The 19,984-nt window shown below is 39.5% G+C and overlaps 1 protein-coding gene across 1 annotated transcript; it reads right to left on the minus strand.

The window, feature by feature from the left end:
* Positions 1–468: 468 nt before the first annotated feature.
* On the minus strand, positions 469–19,558 carry ttc13 (tetratricopeptide repeat domain 13). Its single transcript, XM_018679502.2, is given in 24 exon segments — positions 469–3,124; positions 3,127–3,178; positions 3,259–3,338; positions 4,589–4,667; positions 5,062–5,141; positions 6,284–6,419; positions 6,700–6,809; positions 7,040–7,124; positions 7,434–7,517; positions 7,741–7,833; positions 8,551–8,683; positions 8,770–8,900; positions 9,400–9,556; positions 10,095–10,269; positions 10,409–10,550; positions 10,715–10,797; positions 13,230–13,340; positions 13,422–13,538; positions 14,819–14,911; positions 15,706–15,771; positions 15,919–15,989; positions 16,098–16,173; positions 17,307–17,401; positions 19,299–19,558. Coding segments are annotated over 24 exon segments (2,481 nt in total). The 5' UTR covers positions 19,468–19,558; the 3' UTR covers positions 469–3,061.
* Between the last annotated feature and the right edge of the window lie 426 nt (positions 19,559–19,984).

Genomic DNA, 19,984 nt, shown 5'->3' on the forward strand with positions numbered 1-19,984 from the left:
TAACACAAAGAAACTAACAGATGGAGGCAGTGGTGTTCCAGCAGCTCCTGTGTTCTGCTCAGTAAAATGACCATTTTTGTTAATGGAGTCTGGTACTGATATCTAGTGATGTTTCTGGTTAAACAAAAAGGATCTTACTTAATAAAGAGGTCTATTTCTGTTGGAATCCATACTGCATCAGACATTTGTAATAAAAATCTGAACCTGTCAGTGGCAAAAACATTAGTACTGCACTGATTCTGAAGATTTTTGCACAATTACAGCCAAAAAGGGGAAATAAGGCCAGGTTCAAAATACAAAGTTATCTTATCACATCAAGTTTTTTTTACTTTGTATAGTTGCAGTTTCAACTCAGTCAGACAAAATATTGACTGAGCATTCTCATAAATGTAACTAGGTAACTTGTCATGTAAGTTTTTCTCTTCTTTTCCACAGTTTGCCTGGCAAAATAAAGTAAACAAGAGCCTGTTAAAATTGTCAACCAGTTTTATTGACTGCTGAACATTCATTCACTCATTCATTAAAAAAAAATCCCTCCTTCAAGTTTTAAGCTTTAAGATCGGTTGTGCACTCCTCGCTCCGAAGCCACGTAGCACTTAATGACCAGGTCACCCAGTGCAACAAAAAATAAAATGACAACCAGTCAGAACAATCACTGATATGAGAAAGAAAAGGTGACACAAAGCGAAGCGAGTGCACTGTTCACTGTCAGTAAAGCAGGAAATGAACTGACTGAATGACAAACTTAGTAAAAGTGGACATTCAGTGATATTTCAAAGGCCTCGAAATCATAAAAGCTGCAATCAAAAAAAATGAGAGATGCTGAAAGAAGAGTGACCTCCTTTTCTTCTTGTGCTTAAACTCACATTGATGAGTCATTAAAAAAAACAGGCAGCAGCTGCAAACACACTGATGTAGCCTCAGTATCTGACACTCAAGTATTTTGTTTCGTAAAGTTGCTGCTTGTAAACATCACATCACATAACTTCCCTCAACCCCATTCACCAGATTAAAACATTATCTTAAATTCTAAAAAACATAAAACACTTCTCAGTTTTATGATTTGTGTCTGTGCGCGTTCGATTTCCATAAAAATGCTACTAAAAATCTACTTAATCTTTCATTTTGTGCAACCAGAGTTCAGTCTCATCAAGCCAGAAGACAGAAACCTGGAGAAATTCAATGACAAAATTTCAAACTACACTTGTATTTCCTCAGACAATTGTTTTAAAATTTACAGCCAATTAAAGTCTTTGTAAGGATTTCCGACACCAATTTTTTTCTCCAGATTTCTGTGAGCTTGACAAGGAAGAGAGATCTTTTCTCCCAAACTATTGCTCTGATCTTGTACAAATTTAATCCATAAGATGTTTAGGAAATCCAAAGAAAAGAAACACGAGAGCCAGATTCAATACAAGCCTAAGGAATGATAGCAAAGGAATTAACAGTATGCGGTGTGCTTTTCTTCATCGATAATTAATCCTCAATGAAATCCCACAGTCAGAGACTAAAGAGAACAATCAGGAGCTTTTATTTGAGTGGTACTGAGGTTACCAGGTTTTTGTTTCTCCTTTTTCTTCTTTCATAAACTTGTGAGCCGAACACATTTATTTAAAGCCTAAAGTTACTGTTTAATATTGATTCTGCATCAATAATCTAATGTTTTCTTTCTTTTTCTGTCCTGTCAAACAGTACAAACAAATTTCCTATAACGATATCTTCAGATTGCTTGTTTTGTTTCCAAAAAAAACCCCCAAAACACTTTTATTGACTTTACACTGATATCTGTTGACCTCTGAGAAATAGTTTGGTATTTTTTCTTGAATAAATCACTTAAATGATTAATCTTGTTTTTCTAACTGATTAAGTAACACTTCTCTAAAATCTCTGACTGTTCCTCTCGTTTCAGTTCAGCAGCCGACCCAACTTTCTACCAACTCATTATTGGTCACATTAAAAGAAAGAAGAGGTTCAGTACTTGGAGAGAGAAGTGACACTTCCTGCGAGAAAACAAAATAAAAGAGACTGCTTCAAGATTCCCATGTGGAATTCAATAGCCCTGAAGGTTTTGTTTCATTACCTTTAAAATTCCCTGAACTCCCTCTCTGCTGATGGGCTGGACTGTGTGTGAGCACAGCAGTGGTTAAAATAAAAGTTTAAAGTGCCAATTACAATCTTCAATGTTAAATAAAATCTTTTTTTTTTAATATAACAGACACTGTCAATCCAAAACTTAAACAACTGGTAACAAGTCAAATTAAGATCCAATTCTAAGTCATCTAAAACTAGGGCTTTAGGCTTATCTATGCAACCAAAGATTGTTCATGCTGATGGTTCATGAGATGGATTTTGTGCTTTGGGTGTTTCAGTGTGAGGCCCATGAAGCAGAGAAAGAGAGAGGGTGGACAGAATCGCTTCTGCATCCCAAACTAACTGAAAGATCCTGCTTTACTGCTCTCTGTCATTTCTCCACAACAGCTGGAGTGTGGGAATAAACTGGGGCTAATTTCATAATAATCATTAATTCATCAAATCATTAAGAAGTGGAAAATAAAAACAGCTGCTGCAGACCGCCACATTTTAGAACTGGAAACAGCATCAAAACCACTGAAACTATTCCGTCGTTTTTCATCAAAAATAGTGAGAAATGATTCCAGCCTCTTAAATAAAAGAAGATTTCAAATGTAAAAAGAACTGGAGTATTCAAGAAGAAATGACAGAGAACAAAGCAGGATCTGGAGACGAGTTTTGACACCAAATTAAAGGAAACTAGTTCTGAGAAAACCAATAATCGGTCATCACTTCAGAGGAAACGTCTCTTTAAAATAATCTTTTATCGATCACCTCAGTCTTACTGGGGATGTGGAGAAACCTGTTTGTCACACGAGTCAAATGTTCTTAAAATATAAACGATAAGCATTAAAGCTGAGATGATTTTGGAGAGAACTTATCCAGGTTTTGTTTGGATTGCAGAAGAAGACAGTCCCTTTGTTCTGCCCAGTGTAGAAGCTCTATTATTAAGACTTTATTTCACAGACTTCTCTCCTGCGTAGAAGCTGTGTTACGACTTCTTTGGACAGTGTGAAGACGAGTCTGTATTGAGAACCTCGATCATCTGTTCTAGGTCGATGGGAAGGTCTCTGCTACAGATGGAAGACTCTGGTACCAGCCTGGTAAACTGCACATAAAGAAATGTTATGGATAAAGTCTCTGTAAAGCAGAGGAATAACAAACAGAACATGTTTTGTCTTCCCTTACCTCTTTAGATTCATCCAGCTCTTTGCTGTTTTACTGAAGCTGTCTGGACTGGGTGTGGTCATGGCTTCAAAATCCACCAGCTGAAACACAGATTTACTTTAATTAATGTCACACAATAACACAAACAAACTGACTAATCGAGGAAACAGCAGACTCCAACCTCCTGTGTTTAAATTCCTGTTTTTGTCAATGGAGTCTGGCAGCTTTGAACATCACATTTTTTGTCCTTTTCAGGCATTTAAAAAACCTAAAATGAAACAATCAAAAAATGACTGGCTCATAACTCATGTCATAGCTTATAAGAAGGGCTCACAAATCATTTATTTTAAAGGTCACACGGCCAAAAAAATGTTGGGAATCAGTGGTGGAAGCAACATGAATGTTTTCTTTGTGAAAGTTCACAGAGCCATCCAAGTCAAAAGTTTTATTTATTCAGTAAAATTCCCAAATTACCAGACATTCTTTGGTCAAACAGAAACTTGGATAGTACTGTACGAGGACGATCAACAAGCTTCCTGGCTGAGAAAAGCTGCCCTCAGCTGAACTCTTCACAGACTTCAGCTTTCTGACTAACACCTGATCAGATTTCCGCGCTGCCTTGTTTCCGTTCAGTGTGATGTTGCTTCAGGAACAATGTGTCTGCTAACTGTCCAGTTCTTCCTCTAGACGTCTGGAGTAAATAATGCTCAGGGGGGAAGTCTTTGGATCCATCAGTGGAGCTACGAGCAGATTCTTTACTGTGTGTAATTTACACCTGAACACTAAAACTGACTGGCTATTGTTTTAAAAAAAAAAAAGGTTATGAAATGCAAGTATCATATCACTGAAAACTACATGTCAAACATGTTTCCCTCAGAGGGTTACACAGGCTTCTCACCTGCTCTGAGTCAGGTGTTCAGTTTCATTTGGACACACACACACAAAAGACCTCTGATTATAATCTTTTACATGTCAGTGTATCTGTTTTCAGACATGGTATACATTACTGGGCAGTGCTGTTGTTTAGATATGGTGTGTTTTGTATAAATGTTCGACACAGCTTCATTCATTACTGACAGAACCAAAGGCAGCGTAGAGTTATAATCATATGGAGGAAGAAGAGTGTTTTCTGCTCTGATTGGACGTTAAGTTTAAAGACTTGTTTCATTTGTGTTTCCATTTTCAAATGCTTCATGCAAAACAATTTGCTGGACATTCATTAGTTCCTGGATCAAAGTTCAGTACAGTTCAGTACTTGTGCCGTGTTGGAAGTGTTACAGACACAAAACCAAAATGTAAAAAAATCACATTTATGTAAAGAGGTTTTTGTCTGAAGGAGCTTCATCTTTACCTTTCCTTTAGGGATCCGACCGATGACCTCTTTCCCGCTGGCCATCAGCGCCCCCATCACGACAGAGTAGGCCACCACACTGAGGAGAAACACATCGGTTACACACTAGAATCATAACTACAGTCGCAACTACTGCTTCATAACAAAGTTGCAGGGGACAGAAAGGCCTCTTCAACAAGTATGAAACTTTTATTACATGACATCCACAAGGCCTGAGGATCAGAGACCTCCAATAAACATGCTGCTAGTTTTTCTCTTATGTCAGTTGTTTTTAATTTTTCAGGAACAGTTTCAGACATTTCTGCCAAAGGAGATCTGAGTCTAAACACGAACTGATTTGACAGCTTCTAGCACAACAGTTAAACCTGACCCTGCCCATTATGGTACAACATAAATTCACTGTCTTTCATTGGTTTTTTAACTGTAGAAATATTTAACATTTCTCCTGCAGGCTGTCTCCACATGTAAGTTACCTGGATCCCCTGGAGAGGGGCATGAGGTTGCAGAAGTAATAAACCAAGGAGAGGATCAGGTCACATAAAGCATCTGCATCCTGAAAGAACAAGGTTTAGAGAGTCATTAACTGGACCAGAGGGAGGCTTTCCACAGACACAGCGTCCATTTTTAACTGTCCTCACTTTTACAGTTTATCTAGACAGAGTGAGAGCAGAGAAGGCGGCAGACATAATAAAGAGAATCAAGAGTCAAAACACAAGAGGGATGTTCATTTTGTTCCAGGTATCAGTTTCAGAGGACAGTCAATAACCTTGTCTAGTAGTTAGAACAACAGGGGCACTGTTGTGTCATCAGTATAAATCAGGTTGAAAAAAACCAGAGCTGAACAACAGGAGAAACACGGTGACGCTGCCAAGACAGACTTTTTACATCCGTTCAGACTGAACATGTAGATGTGCAAAAACAGCTGGAAAATGATTTGTAAAATGATTATAATATTCCCCAGAGAATGAATTCAACTCCCTGGGTTTGCCTGACCAGAGAAGAGAACACTGTGATATTCCTGCAGAGGAGAAGAGAGCGAAGGAGGGAGAATGAGAGGAGAGAAAAAGATGTTGATTGTTGTCAGACGCTGAGGAGAAGCCGGGCGTCTGCTGCGCTCACTGACGATGAGAAATGAGATGAAATATTAAACGGCTGCTGAGCTCCTGCTGCACTTACTCAGTTCCCAGCAAAATCATTTAAAAGATCACATCACCTGAGCAGAAAAAAGAATGGTAACAGATACAACTGCAGATACTGCAACAGACGACTGTTTCCCCTATTTATCAATTTAATGTTCATAAAATGTCAGAAAAACTTTCTCTTTTCCCCTAAAGCTCGAGGTGACATCTTCAAATGTCATTTGCTCTAAACCATCCAGTCCAAAACTCAAAGATTTACAACAATATAAAACAGAGAAAAGCAGAAAATCCTCATATTTGACAAGAGTGTCTGACATTTTGGTTTTTAATAAATGACTTGGTGGTTCATTTTTTTAGTTGAATTAGAGAAGAATTCATTTTCACATCTATTATTATATTACCATGTATTATTTGAGAGGTTAAAGTAATCTCTTTTAAAACACAGACAATGAAAACTGTCCACTAATTCACTGTTTCTTGTCATCTCACATATCATTGTGTTGTACATCCTTCTGCTTTATCTATGGAGAAGAAACAGAGCAGAGATGAATCTTACCCCGAGTTCAGTGGACAGCATTAACGCCTTTCCTTTGGCGGTGAGGTCTTTGTAGATGGACTCGATCTCTGACTGGTACTGCTGCGTCCGCTCTTCTGTCGTCTGGGTCTCTACTGAGAATAACATGTTGCCCACCCTAAAATACAGAAAACAATTCAGAGGTTTAAAAAAAACATGACCTTTCTCTGATTATAATCCAAACTAACTGGAAAACCTCTGAACAAGAAAAGACATCTGAAACCAGGCTGCGAGGGGAAACAAGCCGGGGGAAAAAACAGTATATACCTCCATATTTCAGCGTCCTTGTCCTCAGCTGAACCTTTTTACCTTCTTTTTTTAACGTTAAGATATTCATGTTAATAAAAGTGTTAGTGTAAAATGTCACTTTGAGATCAATAAAAACACACACATCGTACCTGTCTCCTGTGATGGTGATGGTAAAACCGTCGTACTCTTTCCCAGCATCCTTCATGCTCGGCACCTTGGAGTTGACTGTGAAGCCATCTCTGGTTTTACTGTTGAACTGCTTCAGGAAATAAACACACAGACACACACACACACACACAGCCATTCTGGGTTTTCACTGCTGAACGACTGTGACACAAGGAAACTGAAACCTATACACATTTAACATGAAAAAATCAACTAAATACAGTTTAGATTTACACGAATTTGACACAAAATCTACTCAACACTGAGTCGATAAGTGACTCTCTTTCTTAACTAATTTTGTCTCCATCTTTCCCCCCTCTTTACCTTCATTATAGGAAGAAGATCTTCTACTTTGTTGACATTTTCAAGAGCCTGACGGACTTCTAGTAAGCCTCTGGGGTTGTACGCCCTGAGACGGAGAATAAGAACATATTAGTTAAAGAAGCAGATCGGAAAATTATTCTAATTTATTTAAATGAGTTACTTCCTCAACACTCTCATACAAAATTAATACAGCCAAGAGGAAATACTCATTTACATAATTCAGTTGGAAAGCACATTAACATAACGGTTGCTAAATCAATCAGGTGAGACACACTGATGCCAGCATAAATATGCAGCTAGCACTGGGTTCAGACCGGGCTGATTTGAGGTGGTCTGGATTCCTTTGGGTCTCAGTGCATGCAGAGAAACTCAGTGACGGCTCGGTGTAATTTACCCATGGTACACTAGTATTCTGTCTTTGATGAAGTCGAGGATGTTGTCAAAGTAAGCCAGGTATCTGATGTTGATAATCTGTCCCCTGAAGAAATAAAGAAAGAAAAAATGGACTGGAATAAAAGTACTTTCAGTGAACTTGTCAGAGCCGAGGCTACAGTGAACGAAAATCTGAAGAAGGGATTTTAAACACATGTATTTGCACAAAAAGCTGAGAGAAACCCTTAAGCGAGGGCCAGAAGGAAATTCAAGTCACTCAGGGGACTCGTGAGAGTGTCTGCCACCATCTTCGGGGGCCAGCTTGTTACCTGATGAGATTGATGTGATTGTTGAAGCCTCGACTGAGACTCCTGGCAGGCATCTGGTCTAACCACAGAACTGGCTGGTCTGGGTCTGCAATCCTGGGAGCACAGGAAAAGCCTGTTTAGCCTGTCAACGCTGAAATCCAATCAGCTAACGGCCGAAAGTTCATTTTGTTATACTTCTGTTTTTGGTCTGTTTCTTTTAACGCCGTAAATAAACAGTGACCGGCCTCTCAGTTATCTGAGCTGGGTCTCACCAAACAAAAACAGCTGAATATGAGCTATAGTCTAGACTTCATTTTGTTATGCAAGACAGTGGAAGCATGAGAAACTGGTAGCTATAACGTGTCAACATCTGTCTTCTTTTAATTTCCCTCGATCCCTTGAGTTTCAGGGTTATTTCCTGGAGATGATTGAGATTCCACAGTTGCTCCTGAGCTGCAATTTCTCTTGGAATATGACGGAGGCACAAATTTTTACATGTTTTGCTCATTGTTCTCATCCAGCCAAACCAAAGTTACACTTGGATGCGTGGAGAGTAACTCTACGCTAAAATCTCTCCTCTGTCTGTAAATTACGTCTACAGTCACTACATCACACTGTCAACCGTTCCAGGTCTACAGAGATCATTATATCACAGATTATTTGCCTTTTTCCAAGAAAAATGCAGCAACTCTGTCCTCTAGAAATCTTAAACATTGTCTGATGCACCACATCTATGAATGTTCAGCCCCTACCCTCAACATATAAATCTGGGCTTGAATGGTTTTTGTGAATATGTGAAATTTGTGGCATGTGCTAAGAAGCAGCGGTCACCTCCTCCATTTGACAGCTATGTCGAACATGTCCCTCCACTGCATTTGCCTGGTCTTGCCATTGACTCGCACTTTGGAGTTGCTCCATGTTCGATGCATGGCCTGCATGACCTCCAGTGTTGCCAAACCCATGGCTGAAAAAGTACGAGAAATTCTTATTTTCATTACTGTTATTAGTACTTGAATGATATTTATGAGCTGCAGCAGTCACCACTGGTACCTCTGTGTATTCTCCTGTTAGGTAAGAAACCAGGAGTGTCATACTGCATTAGCGCCCCCAGATGGTCGGCTGTGCATATCAGCTTCTGAACTTCACTGCTGTAGCTGTCAAAGTTCTGCGGCAGCACGTCCCTGTAAACCACAGAGCGAGAGGAGGAAGGACGCTCGATCAAAGCGTTTATAAAGAGCAGATTTTTTTTTCCTGGACCGTACTGTGGCTACCTGTCAAACTTCTGAAACGTCTTTATAAAACAAGAGGGTTCAGTCTGCTGAGAAAAAGCATGAAAACATCTCCTGGAGAAAAAAACTGGAGCTTCATGTCATATGGAAAAGATGGCAGGTGTTAGCTTTCAACCACAAAACACTGTCTGCCTCAGCTCTGAGCTCATAAAAACTGCTACCAACTGCTGCTCAGGAAATTAGGCTGGTGTGGTGATGGATCCTGATTTCGCAGATTTTCTAATGATGACAAACTTGGGGTGAAGTGTAGGACACAACATATTCATTTCAAATAAAAATATTAATCTTATCTGTTAAGTTTTGTTTGCATCTCATTTCTCTGGCTACAATATACTTATAATCAGTTAATGTTTCAGGCATGAATCAGCTGTAACAGAGACATCAAACCTACTTGATATGTGGCTGCAGTCCAGGCTGCTCTTCATAGTCCTCTATTAGAAAAGGCAGGTTCTTGGCCCAGTGATTCTTGAAGTTCCCTGGTAAATCCTGGTCCACGTTGTACTCAGCTACTGGGATGTCCAGGTGCGAGTGCAGGTAGCGAGAGTACTCTGGGAGATAAAACGAGGAGGGACAAAGCAAGGAGAGAATATCAGACATAATCTAAAACACCCACCAAGGATTTATTGTTTAGTTATAAGAACCATATCTCAACCTCCTTAAAAAGAGAAATGTATAAATACAAAAGATAAATTATGAAATTTACTTTTAATGTTAGGATTATCCCTATTTTTCAGAATAGACAATGCACATGATAATTATATAAAATCAATATTTCCAACAGTTTTTGTTAAATATAGTGGATCAAAATGACTTCTCATAACCATTCTGGATGACTGATGGTACATTTAATCAATTTATATCACACTGATTCATCCTCCTACCATTATGTAACAAGCTATTATCTTTTTTCGGTTTGACAAATAACAAAAACTGAAGATCTTCAGCCAGGCCTTTAACAGAGGAGGAGGTTCTCCATAGATCATATTCACAAGATTTAAAGCCAAAAATAAACACAGAACATTTCATCTGATGAAATTTAAATGTGTGCAAGTTTATTATGGAGAATGTGTGTATGGAGGCACCAACCTCTGAGGTATTTCACTTTGAGGTATTCAGAGCTGGCCTTCTGTCCCAGCAGAGGATCGTTCAGCATGACTTTAGTCTGAGCTTTGATGCCCTCGTAGAACTGTCCCATGGCCACGTGACTTAACCCCTTCATGTACTGACACACCTCGTTGTAGGGCTCCAACTGAAGACACCTCTAGAGGACGACAGGACGAGAGGAAAACGTCAGGAGTGCACTGTGTATTTGTCATCGAGGTAACCCAGCAGAATTAAGGTAGGACCGTCTGAAGTGATTACAGCCTGACAGAGGAGGGGAATCATGTGGACTCCTCTACCTTGAAGTTGCCTATTGCCTCCTGCAGGGAGCCGTGGTGGTAAAGCATCATGCCTCGGAGCTGGAGAGACTGGATGTGGTTCTGGTTCAGCATGAGGGCTTTCTGGAAACTTTCCATCGCTGACTCAAAATCACCCAGCTCTCTGGACGGAGGAAGAAGAGATACCGAGAGCAACAGTTGGCATGTTGTTAGTAAAGCAGAGGGGAAAGGTAGGACTCTCATTTCCCTAAATAAAAAGGACAAACTGTGGTCATTCGTGGAGATAAACAAACAGCTCATAGAAACAACACCACAGGGCTGCTGTACCTGTAGGCCTGTCCCAGGCTCTTATATGCATCTATAAAGTCAGACTTCAGCTTTAGCGCCTCCTTGAATGTCTCAATGGCTTCCTGATGAGAGAAAACACAGCAACCTTTCACACAGTGACAGCCCAGAGTTAACAGGAAATTGCAATAGGGAACATGTGGATAGACCTAACACTGTCTCAGCAGATCATTCAGATCTCGTATCAGATACGTCCAGATTCTGTCCACATTTCTCCGCTCAAATGAAGCTCGAGTGACGGCCTCCAGTAGGATTTTGCTTGTATGTTCATATTTCTTACGATGTATGGGAAGCTGCAGACAGCGCTACACTGAGAAAGTAGCAGTTTGTGGTCGGCCACACAGACAGAGAACAGTGTATGTGGTGCCTCCACCTTCAGCAGGGAGTTTTGTTGTTTGGCAAATGAACCGTGTTCAGGACATTTCCATGTTTGCAGCAGATGTTTTAGAGAAGGCAAATGACTTTAACAACCAAACAGACTTTTCTTAAGACTGCAATTATTAGTAAAGTATCTCTGAAGATTTTATCTTATCATCAAAAATACTGCTAGGAAATTAGAGGTGATGGATTTTTAAATGATGACACACTTGAGATGAAATGTAAGACACAACACAAACAAAAAACAATGCATCATTACAGCAAAAAATACTTGAGGATTTTATCCTTCCATCAAACCTAACACTGATAAAGTACCCTTCAATAATGTGATATTACTTTAAGGAAATGTTGCCCACGCTGAGCGTTAACCTTGAGTATATCTTAGAGGCTTCTCTCACAGAAGCGTGAATGTTCATAGGCGACTGTACTATCACACTCATATTATCAGATTAATGAACAGAGATGACAATGAAACCTTGTTTCTTATCAACTCCAACCTGTCAAACAAACATTTCTCCATCTTGACTTTTCCATTATGGTCCACAAAGTCACAGTTATTTAAATGCAAATCAACTTTATCAAAATTCTACAGCTAAACCGGAGTCTACTGCCATGCCGGCAGCTTTCTGAGGCTGTACCTCGGTTCTTGATTTAGCATATTAAGGTGCTAACATTTGGATGTTTGCACAAAATTTCACTGAATTCCACAAAATTCATCCAGTACTTGCTGAGATACTCCAGTCTGACCGAAGTCATGACAGTAACTGACATCAACACCAAAGCCTAATGTCAACTTGACAAATGCCTTCTACAATATTTGCTTATTTACAGGCTTATTTGCAAACTCAAATACAAGCATCAAAGGCTGTTCACTGTAAGTAAAATAAAGTACGACTATGCGATCCTTGCTTTTCATTACATCACCAAATGGCACCTACTGAATCAGCAGACAAAAGGCATATTCACAATATTTTTTTCCCTCTGAAGAAAGACACTCTCTGTCACAGTCTGTGCTGATAAAAAGCCAATTGTGCAATGTTGACTTTGCTTCCCTGAGGACCTGCTGCAGCAGATTCAGCTAACATTAAAGTGCAACTCACACTCTGTAGTACATCACACTGCTCCTTACAATGAGAGCAACAGCTAGTATCAAGCGGACTGTTAGTGCTCCGTTTTGTATATTCAGTGTGTTGATGTTGTTGTGTGTCAGCTTCATGGTGCTGTACAGGGATTCCCCCAGGAAACAGGTTAGCAGAGGTGCTAAACACAACCTAAAAACCACCATACACACAGATGACTGGATGAAACACTGCAACTGGATGAATTGTAAAGATCAACAACAGACAAGCTGTGCAGCTGAAAACCTGTGGATAGACACTTCTCTGCTCTGCACGTAATCTGACATCAGTTTATCAAAGTGTGAGAAACACTGAGAAACATAATCAGCTAAGCAATGATTGTTTCAAAGCAGAATCAGGAACATCTAAAGTTAACGGAGCTGCATCTTTAGACTACTGCTACTGCTGCATAAAAGTATTTTATCGTTTGTTATTCACCAGAAAGAGTGAGAAGTCAACTATGTAGCTGCAGCTCTGCACTAAGAATATGATTTAATAGGTTTTCTGTAATAACAATCATTCTGAGGTCAAAGTTCACAAGTTTGTTACTGCTTCTTATGGCATTAGTGGAGGCAGACAACCTTCACAGCAAACAGCCACAGAAGCTCTGGTGTGAAAAATAGCAACCTTTGTCTTCAGAGGGGCCAGATCACAAAAAGACAGCACATGATGTGATGTGGTCATCTATGAAAACATGGTGCAAACACACGAACAAAACCGCAGAATTCTTCCAGCATCACTGCAACTGCTCATACGGGATTAAAAATAGTAGAGAATTTAACTTTCCCCTCATGCTGCATGTTGTAACTAAAACAGACAAAAGGCTCCTTTCACCCAAAAAAAAATAAGGGGCTGATAATGCACTGAAGTCCCTCTAAGTAAAAAAAATAAAACATTAAATGGGGTATTTGAGTTAAAAACCTTATGTTCTTTTAATAATCAAAACTTAAACTCCCCTGATTTTTTAAGGAAAATAAACAATGAACCTGTGAACAACTTACCTTGAGCATTCCTCTGTGGAAGAAGGTGAGGCCTTTATAAAGCATGGCGATGGGCTGATTCTTCTTCAGCTCTAAAGACTGCTGGAAGTCTTCCATAGCTGCCACATAGTCCTGGATGGGAAGGTGTAACACAGGGTCAGCACAGAGATGCAAACAGGTGTGTGTACGTCATATGACATCTGATCGTCAAACCTCTGAAATGAAAAGCAGCGTTCCTCTGTGTCTGTAGAGACGAGCTGAGGGCTGCAGCTGGATGGCTTTGGTCAGATCACTCAGAGCCTCGCTGATACGACCCAGAGGAGACAGGATCTAAACACACACACATTCATACACATGAGGGTAATGTACATAAAACAGATATTAAAAAACAGTTTGACTCTGTCTTTCCCATTGTTCAGCTGGCACCCACAGTCAGAGAAGCTGATTTTTTCAGCAACGCAAGAAAATAAAATCCCTTCTGGGGAATTTCATGATGATGTTCCTCTTTCCTGCGAAACCCAGGAGAAAAGACTGAGGATGGTGAATGTAAGACATTTTTTCAGCCTCATATTTATTGTTTTCTGGCTGTGCAGCATTTCCTTTTCAAACGTGGCCACTATTCTTCTACAGGAAAAAGGTGGAGGAAGCATTTTTCAAATTAAAAATAACAGGTAGGAACTCGAAGAGCAGGATTTAAGGAAGGACTTGGAATCTAATCAGATCATAATCTGCACACTGTTGTCAAATTCGTTTTGATTCATTGTTTAGACCAAGAATGTAACTACACTGGGTAAAAAGACAGATAAAAACAGCATTGTGTAACAATTCTTTTCTGCAACTTGCATGTCAGACTGATTTCATCAGTGACTTATTCAAGTGGGTCACAAAGAGTAAACACACCATAAAAAAAACCTCAGAGTGAAACCAGGGGGTGATGATATTTTTTTCAAACTGACAGCGTAATTCTTTGAGCTGTCAATGCTGCTGCAACAATGGACACCGTGATGAACCATAAACTGACTTCACAGCTTCGTCCATGTGTCTTATTATTACTGCCTGAGGCTGTACACAGACATTCAAGTAACTCGAGAGCAAGCAACTAGGAACATTTTGCTCTTTTTGGGGGGTTTTGCAATCTTACTCTCTAGCACTGAAGCTGAAAATCTGCACTGTTTAGCCAAATCTTTAACCGTCTGAACATCTCACACACTGTCTTGGACTTGGAGTGTCCTCCTCCTCTTCCTCTTTTCCAGCTCCACATGATGCAGAAACATGACGGAATATATTTTCATGTTATCAAGAGGCCAGTGAACATAAAACTGATCAGATACACTGGTGATTAATGATCCGTTTCAGGTCACAAACAGGACAGAAATTAGAAACTCAACCTCCTGGAGGAAGCTACTTTAAGCTCCACACTGGCTAATTTTATCAGCCTTTGTTGAGCCATTGGTGCCAAGAGCTGGAGACCATAAAGGAGGTTTTATGAATTTAAAACCCCTCTACTGGAGCATTAAAAATACTTTAGATAATATTGGAAGAACAGGATGGGTTTTGGCACTAAGTCTCTGCCTCCTTTCACCTCTCCTCTGCACAGGGTCGAGCCTCACCTCTGCTCTCTGCTCGTAGACCTCTGGCCAGTTTGGCTCCAGGGTGATGACTCGGTTGAGCTCATACAACGCCAAGTCAGCATTCTTTATATCCTGGCATGGAGACACAGATGAGGGGATGGGTGGGAGTAGCAGTGGGATGGGGGGCCGGTTACATTTTGTTGACATAAAGCTTAATATATAGCGAACAAAACTAGGAACAAAGCCGCAGACAGACACAGACAAACAGAGGCTTTTTTTCTGAAGAGCACACTTCCATAACTGCAGAGTCGTGGCAGATTGAATCTGCACTCATTGAATGTCACACTGAGTCATTCTGTGTTTATCTGAAACTGCTGCTATCACCAAAATTCACGATTACTCTTATTTTTTTAGGCCAAAAAAAAGAGGCAAAGATGCATCTAAACAAAAACTCCATATGCTGCATAACAACAGTGGAGGTTTAAGAAAATGTACAGTATTGTTTTAAATATGATTTAAATCTGTTTTAATTCTTTAAAGCAAAAAGAGGCAGACTATCATTATGAAAAACATACACAGTAATATGTAACTTCAAAATTTAAAGTATGAGTTTTATCTGCTGTGAATAATCTGAGAACCTCCACTGTATGTTTGTTTGTTTGTTTGTTTTTGGAAAGAGTTTGTATCTTAATGAGGAAATGCACTTCCAGGAAAAAATAATAACAAAACTTAAATCATAACTTAATTATTCAGCTCTTATGGACCAGGAAACACTTAAATAACTGACAAGAAAAGCTTATTAATTTGTCAATATGGCACATTTCATCTGTATTTTAACACTTGGTAGGTAGGTAAAAATAGAAACTTGATGCCTTTTTCTCATTTCAAAACAAGATGCTTCACAAGAACACAGAAAAATCACTCACCTGTAGACTTTTCTTTCCGTAAGCTATCCCCCTCCCATAAATGGCACTGACCAGCTCTGGGTCGCCCTGAAGCAAAGACAACATATGTCAGGAAAACATTCTTGGTTTGAAGTCAAATAAATTCAGCTGGATTTTATTTCTAACAGCAAGAGACAACGTGCTTCATTCCTGAAGGTAAAGCAGCTTCAGTAAGTGAAATGGTCACAGACAGACCTGTAATAAGAGTGAGAAATGTTTGATGGCTTCATCATAAAGACCGTTGCCTATCAGGACGTAGCCTATAGCTGCAAGGAGAGAACAAATAATGATTAATACGGGGCAAACTTGGCAAATTCACACAATTAAATTCAGCATAAATATAGTTTGCATTGAGAGCAACTCTTCCAGCTTACCAAGTTCTTCATTTGTGTTGTGATTATCTACGGGGAAGGGGATTTTTTTCTGTTCTATAAACAACTTGGCCTGGTTCTGTGAGAGAGAAAAAAACAACACAACTACATGAAAAGAGAAACAAACATCAGGAGACACCACAGACACACAAAGCTCAGGAAACAACTAAATAATGATTTCCTGTGTGATGCTAGCGACAAATCGAAAAAGTGGAGTCTCAAAGGAGTTTTTTGTTTCTTTGACGGCGTTAGAATCTAGTGACACCAGCAGACAACAAAAACTACATTTATCAAGGATATATTTTGCAAGCTAAAGGGTTTTTAAACAAGCTTTCCAGCATCTTTGAAGGTTACACTGGGCTGTTAAGTCCTACAGAACAGACAGAAATAATCCACTCAGCGGTCAAGGATGCTGCTCACTACTGCCAGACAATACAAACACTATTACAGGAAGCAAATTTGACAGCATGCAAATGTTGCTGTGGCAGCAATTTGGGTTTCCGCAACAGCAACAAGACGAGTGACAAGACAAAGCCCTGCAAAAATGAGATCACCGGACAGCCCTACATAATGAGTAACATCAAAATAACAAACGCAACCCTTGAAATATGGTCAAATGTCAGAGGCTGAGTTTTGAGATGTTTTCTTGAGTGCTCAGATATGTAGTGTAGTTTTTAAATTCACTTTTCACAGTTAACATTATCTCAAAATGTTGGTTCCTCAAGTGTGCCCTGTGTGTGCTCTGACATCATCTTTGGGTGTGGTCAACAACAAATTTCTGATCACACCCAACTACACCCCTCAGCCCTGGGTGCAACAGGAGAGATCAGTAACACAATAGTTTGGTTTTAAATTGCTGAGCTTGTGTATCTTTAACAAACCTACACTCAGTTGGTTTTGCACTGATGCTGTGTTGGTGATTTTTTTTCTCAGAAATAAAGAGATGATGTGAGTGATATTTGTCTTCATTCAGCTGCAGATCATAATATCAGAATATTAAACAGCCAATAAACTTTCTTGCTTGATTCAGAAATGAAACAGCAGATGGCTTGTCGCACGGATATTTAGGACACAGTCAAGTGTTGTGCTGTTTATATAAAAACAACAGGTTTAGACTTGAAGAGACTAGAAACCACTATATTGTCTCTAAAGGAAGCCGTTACAGACGGCGGCTGATCTGCATCAGATTAGCGTGCGGGTGTGAGATCTCACCAGGATCTTCTCTGCGTTAAGTGAGAAGACTGACTCGCAGGGCGGGTTGCTTCCCTCCTCACAGTCTGGGTCTTCTAACTGTAAAATCGCAGATTCTGAAAAGACAAAGCGTTAATCATGGGCGAGCACTTAACATGGGAATGGATAAATCAGTTTCAAAAGATCACATTTATTAAATGCTCCAATCCAGTCTAACCACAAGTCCTCTAAGTTGCATTAAAATGTTTTGATATTTCAAAGGAAAAATGTCAGAGATGTCAAACTGGCCTCACCCCACTCAGAGTGGATTCCAAACCAACACGGCATCTCAGCTATGTGGTCTGAATAACTCCACGTAAGCCTTCAGACCGAGAGGCGAGGGATGAGTGGGTAATTGATTAAACTCAAATGATGTTGAATTCTTTGACAGCTGCTCTGTTTGAGCATTAAAAAAACATTTTGATCATCCTACAGAGCAAACCATACTCCAGCTGCACTAACACTGTCACAGTTTAAACTCATATTTTCTTCTTTTTTTTGATTAATTACTTGGAAGATAAAAATATTTCATCATGGCCACAGGAATCATAAAACCATGTATCTTCAATTTCACCGCCCTGCATGGTAAAATGGTTGAGAGTGTGGTCAAGGACTAATCTGTAAAGTTTCAGTCTGTTATCTTTTTATCACAGAAAGATAACCCCGACAGCGTAAAAGCTGACTCACTGTTCAGACGCATTCAACTGAACTAAGGCTGCAAATAATAATTGTTTTCATTAGCAATTAATTTATCAACAACTGTCTTGATTAACTGTTATCTATAAATAAATAACAGGAAACAATAAAAAAAACAATAAAAGACAGGTTTTGGCATTTTCCCTCAAAAATTGAAACTGAAATAAAAAACTGATAATGAAACTTATAATCCACTTGAGCTAAAACATACACAAACACTGCTGTGGTGCTTTGAAATATTTTACAAATCACTAGCAAAATCTCCTCTTCTTCTTTTTAAACCAAGCGGCACAAATATCAACATGATGTCATCTTATACATCCAGTTCACCTGCCATTCTCCTACACCAAAATACTCTATAGGGAACAGAGTGTCCTAAAAACTGAGATTATGTCAAAACTATAGAGCTGTGTGCATCATTTACACTCAGTTTGCAATTTATTAGGAACACCCAGCTAAAACTCATGCAGTCAAATACAGCCATTATGCATTAAATCCTATCTTCACCAAGGTTGTAATGTTCAGTTTGTGAGGAAACTGTTTCAGCAGGGTGGTGAGTCAACCTTATGCTCAGTCTGGAGGCTGTAATTTGTGGCGCTGCTGAACTGTATTTATGAGGACAGGTGTTTCTCTCATTTTGTCCACTTCATTTAAATCAGTGAGGGCAGGCTATACAACAGAAAGACCTCACTGTAAGATGCATAACAGTTCCACAAACTCTATCCTACATAAAGATCATACAGCTGGATCAACACCTTTCTTTGAGGAATATTAATTGCAAGACTATTGTATTAGACTGCATTAATTTTGCTGGGTGATCCTAGTAAAATACTGTCTGGAAATATATGCAGAATTCACAAGAAGCTCATTACCATCTGCAAAATATTCAGTTTTATTCTGTTAAATATGTAATTTTGCTGCTGGACAAAGCAACAACAAAATTGCGTGTTTTTTGACTGGAGTTTGGTGAAGACCTCTTCGAGTGACCTAAAGTATTCCGTTTATGAAGTGAGTAAATCCTAGATTTCCTAAATATTATGTACACATTAATATTCTTTCACTACTCTCTTTCATCGATTTTTGGTAGCAAATCTCATTTAACCTCAACGACAGTAAGAGTATCAGCTCATTTTAGTAATCTCTTCTGGGCTGTCACTGTTTGTTGTTATTAGCCTCTTTAACATTAGCTTACAAACGGTTAAGCTAGCCGGGGACCACAGTAGTGACAGTTGCACCGAGGAGGACGTGGCAAAGTAACAGAGAAAACAGAGACTTTACCGCAGTCTGCCGCGTACTCTTCCCACTCGGACAGCGAGCTGCATCCCTGCTTGTGGAGCTCGTTGTTGAACAAAGTCAGAGTGGAGAAATACTCGGTGGAGATGATTGCCCGGCACAGGTAGAGTAGTGAGATCGCTACCAAAACAACAGCCCGGCTAGCAGGGGCCATGTTGCGCTACATGTGTGACGCCAGCGAGCGGAAGCTGCTGCAGTTCGTTCGACCAAACCGAACGAACACGCCCCCCTCACGCGCGAGTCTGCGGGAACGGAACCAACCGAACAAGACAACCGCAGGACGACTACACTACAACTCCCGGCGTGCTCTGCGGCTGTCAAACCGGTCCCTCCAGCGTCAAGTCAAGTCACCAGTCAGACAAAATAAACAAAATGTTTTCCGTTATACCTTTCAAATTAAAGCCAAACTACACAACTGTCAGTCTTAATTATAATTTATTATAAATATTATTTTTTGGTGCCAAAATCATTACATAATGGAGTCCATCATTTACTAACCACTATATTACTGGTATAATGCTATATTGTGTACAATGTAGACCCTTGTTCAATTCAAGGCTTTAAAGACAAATATAAATATATATAAATAAAATATGACTTGACTTAATTTGACATTTATTATTTTTAATAAACAATATTAAATGAATTATGTAAAAAAAAAAAAAAGTATC

The sequence above is a fragment of the Lates calcarifer genome, linkage group LG7_1, assembly GCF_001640805.2.
Source record: "Lates calcarifer isolate ASB-BC8 linkage group LG7_1, TLL_Latcal_v3, whole genome shotgun sequence".
In the NCBI taxonomy this organism is placed as follows: Eukaryota; Metazoa; Chordata; class Actinopteri; family Centropomidae; genus Lates; species Lates calcarifer.